This window comes from Nicotiana attenuata, chromosome 5, assembly GCF_001879085.1.
Source record: "Nicotiana attenuata strain UT chromosome 5, NIATTr2, whole genome shotgun sequence".
Classification (NCBI taxonomy): domain Eukaryota; kingdom Viridiplantae; phylum Streptophyta; class Magnoliopsida; order Solanales; family Solanaceae; genus Nicotiana; species Nicotiana attenuata.
Window position 1 is genome coordinate 36,397,964 of NC_031993.1, and position 4,442 is coordinate 36,402,405.

The following is a 4,442-nucleotide window of genomic DNA, read 5'->3' on the forward strand; positions in this document are numbered from 1 at the left end:
CCTGTACAATTTTGACCTTGTAAGTGTGCCCAATCTCTAGGCTTTATATGTAGAGCTTGATAAGATGTCCCTTTGGGCACTTATGAGTATACTGAAGTTCTTTGCTTGGTACTTTGTTGAATTCACGAATATTTATCTCATCGCATAGGTCCGTTTAGCCATCCGTATGAATTTACTGCCATAACTCTTACTTTAATTAATCATTGCATAGGTCTGCTACCAAATCCCTGTTTACTCTCGTTGCTTATTTCATATGTATAAGTTTAAGTCCTTTAATGCTTTCTCATTACTGCTCATCTTTAGAATGATGGCCTAAACTCATCTCATACTTTGTGACTTTTGTCCATCCATTGTTGATTCATCTCAATATTGTTCTACAATATACCACTGATAACTTGAAACTTCTTACATAATACTTTGCCCCCTAGGGCTTACGTTACATCAAGGAATATTCGAAGTAATTTCCTGATCGACTTAGTGGCGATACTGTACTTTAATAACCGTATTCTATAGCCTCCCAAGGTGATTCTCTTACGTGAGTATTTTAATCCCGTACAATTCACGAATCCCTTTTCTTAATAGAAGGCCCAAACGTCATCCTTTATCTATCACAATTACACCCTTATTCTACTATTAGGACAGCATTCCATCTCTTCTAAATGCTACTTATGGAGAGTAACTCCTTTAAGTCCATTCAGGCTATACTGAGCTTACTATAACATAAAGGAGCCATTAGCACCCTTGTTTTCATGGGCCTAATCCTGAGGACTAATCCATTCTCGTCACTTTCTCACTCGTCTTTTTTCGTTCTTACATCTTGTCATAAAACTTTGTCGCTCTATTATACTTTAGCTTGCGACCTATACATCTCTATTTATAATACTCGTAATCTTCTTTCAACTTGCTTGAATTTCCTTGTATTATTTTAGAACATCAAGCGAGACATCACATCGTCTCTAACTTTTCTTTACTTTCATAACTAGATCCTTCGATACCTAGAAATCGTTGACTAGAAGATATGCCACTGACGATGCCGCTATCATTCTTGGATATTGAATTCCCTTGCTTATAGGCTTCTATCCGAAGTATGGACTATTCAAGATCTTCTGCCTTTGAGTATCTCGTACGTTGTTCACATTTACCTTACTTCCTTACAATCTCGCATCGTATCTTCTATCTCTCTCATGACCTCCCTTCCACCTAGGTGTAATTCACGTCCATAACTTGAAGCTCTATTATAATACTTGCACCTCTAGTACATACACAATCCCGTGGGAGCTTCATACTTACTTCTTATGAGACGGGTACCCTTCTAACTGGCTTTATCGTAGAGCCGTTATAGAGCATAGTTGTTGTGCTATCTCTCTTGCACCTCTAATGTTAAGAGTGATTCTGCTATGTTCTCAATCATGATTCCTATAACTTCTGGGTCCAATAATCAGATTCCTGATTTACTTTGTTGATGTAACTCTTTAGTTTCCTTCTTCTTCTGATCGGCCTTTATGTTGGCTTAAGTTATCTTCCAATCTGCGGCTCATGGTATTAGTTATTACTTTAGCCTTCCATGGCGCTATGGGATATGTATGATACAATCCTTTAACAACTTAATCTTTCATCTATGACCTGGGCTCAATTCTTTCTTTTAACGTATACCATAATCTTCTATGGCTGTATATGTTGTATGTATAAAACTCCGAATGGGGGTTTTCTTGTCCTGAGGGTCTTCGGGTTTCGAGACCCTTTTTATCTTCTTGTCCTTCTCGGACTTCAGGTTTGAAGGTCTAGTTTCTTCCCCAGGCGGGGCCGGCCTCATTTCGGACGCATCTCCAAGGCCTGCACGAGCAAGCATGAGTAAGTAAAAATGCCGCCAAAAGTATGGAAGATGTTGAAACTATAAAAAAGCACTTACTGTAGTTCTTGGCCTCCCACTGGCCCTTCGCCAATTCAGGCCACTTGAACAGATTCCCCTTGATGGAGCAAGCCCTAGCTCAAAAAATGACTTAGAGACCCTCCATACCCGGTCTTGGGGGTATTTATAGGGCTGCTATGTGCGCGGTCGCGCACGGGCCTCGCATCAGCCGCGGCACACAAGATTGAAACTTTCAAATATGCGCGGTCGCGCATCTAGCCGCGCATATGACACAAATCCAGTAAAATGGTCATAACTTTCTGTGTACATATCCAAATGAGGAACGGTTTGATGCGTTGGAATCTAGACTCAAAGGGCTTTATTTTGATAGGTTGTGCATCACATAACTCTGTAGATATGCTCATCGAAAGTTTGGTCTTGTGCGTACTCATTTGGAGTTTTAGTCTATCATGTAATTTTCTAACTTGGCTTAGGTTTAGGCATCTCCTTAGGCCCCAGATCACTTATAATATGACTTATACACTTATTACCATATCCAATTGATATCCATCATATTAATAATCCTCGTTTGCGCACAAAATAAAATAATTAGCCTACCTTGGCACCACGAAATCGTAAATTACTTAGCAAAATTTTACGAGGCCTTACATAAAGCCGGCGTAAGAAGAGGTTCAAGTCCGCCCCACCAGCACATGTTCACCGAATACATGTACCTAGGGGGTGGCAAACAGGCAGGTCGGGTCGGATATGAGCGGGTTAAAATGGATAATTCAAAAAAACGGATAAATTAATGGATAATATAGGTGAATAACTATTTTCTTTTAACTATTTTGCCACCTCTACGTGTACCTATCTCCTGAATAAGTCCGTCCACCAACACCTTTGCCTCATGCTTTAATGAGCTCCATAAGAACTTGGACAAATTGAGCTCAGTTGCAGCTAAACTTGCCTACTGCGCTCATACGCCCGGGGACCAATGTAGGGAGAAGAATTTGCAGATAACATATTCTAGCCCCTTGGTTGATAAGGTAATAATAAACATTCCTTCACTGCAGTATTACCAAAGGAGACAGCTGAGCTTCCTCCAAACACTAAGCAAATCACTATGCTAATATGCTTGCCTTTAAATTCATGTGCTTGCAACTACGTAAAAGACATGCAATTTTTCCTAGAACCAATGACATTGGCAAATACATCTGTCATGTCGGGTAAGTGTAATATGAAATCAAATCTGACATGTGGTGAGCAACATCTCACCACATTACCGACATGGTACCGGTTTCTATAATCATAATACTGCAGGATTGGAAACAAAATGACATGTTATTGACTTGAAAATATGCAGCAAAGTTTCTTCATTACCTTGTCAGACTCCAAAGAACTAATAATGCAAGATAATGAGCTAGAAAAAGATTCATCTTAACTTCAAATTTAGACATTTGTCACTATTTCGATTTACATAAACCGCAAGTATGCTAGGCTTTTATATGGTTAGAACAAAATCATATACTTGGTCAACTATACAAATACAAAATCAATACTCTAGCGTCATAAATCTCCAGCAGGAACCTGGCTACCATTACCTTGAAATCCTTCGCTTCAACAACATTACGACAACTTACTCAGTGGTAGCTGTAGCATTTCGGGAAAATGGGATGGTGCGAATGTCAGATTTACCAATCACAGAAAGGGTGAAAATAAACTCTTGGATATGCTCCTTCAGGAAGAACCAGGAATTCATCGATATGTCCTTATCCTCGACTAAGCTTTCTTCCTCTCCAATTTAGGAAACAGCTTGGGCCATACTCTCCTGGGGACGTTCTTTAATTATCTTCCTTGGTAGAGTCTGCAACAGAATGAATAAGAAATTTCAGGTCATCGCGGTACTCTTTTATCACTCAAAGCTTGAGAAATTTCAGGTCATCCCAGTAAACTTTTTATCGGTAAGGATTGTCAAAAGTTCACTTCACATTTTAAATTAAACACGATAAGAAAGGGAAAAACCATCAATCTATAATTAAAAATTGCAGCTTTGAAGAGTAGAGCGTGTTATTCTTCAGGAAAAGATCAACTTAAGTGGGCAAATAAGCATAGAGATGCTAGACGAGCAACTAATCCAATCAATGCATCAATATTCAATTTCATTTTCATGAATTTAGACCTAAGAAAGTTAAAAGACTTCCTTTCAGATGACAATGAATGCAGGCAAAAAACATCGAATGACTGGTGAACACTTGAATGCAAAAGCAAGATCATAAATTGTTATTGAACAGTTTGCCAAGAATGCCTGGGAGTGTAACAACTGACAAGCCTCAGAATGAACTTATTATAAAATTAATGGATCAATCCTCAAAAGGATGCATTTGCTAGAAATTTCGAGCTGCAAACTCCATTGCCAGCAGAACCTAAAAACAACTCTCATAATTTTTTTTTTCTTTTTTTTATTCAATCTCGAAATGCACTGAATTATGAATTAAACATCCAAGAAGATCATGACTAACCAAGGTCTTGGCCGCGTCAGCACCCCGGGGGGGGGGGGGGGGGGGGGAAACGGGGAAACCAAAACCGACCA

The 4,442-nt window shown here is 39.2% G+C and overlaps 1 protein-coding gene across 1 annotated transcript in view; it reads right to left on the reverse strand.

Annotated features, from left to right (window-relative positions):
• LOC109225646 overlaps positions 3,269 to 4,442 on the reverse strand; it is a 1,935-nt gene continuing 761 nt past the window's right edge. The window contains exon 2 of the mRNA XM_019390392.1: positions 3,269 to 3,716. Coding sequence (XP_019245937.1) covers positions 3,654 to 3,716 — 63 coding nt within the window. The 3' untranslated portion in view covers positions 3,269 to 3,653. The remainder of the gene's footprint in view (positions 3,717 to 4,442) is intronic.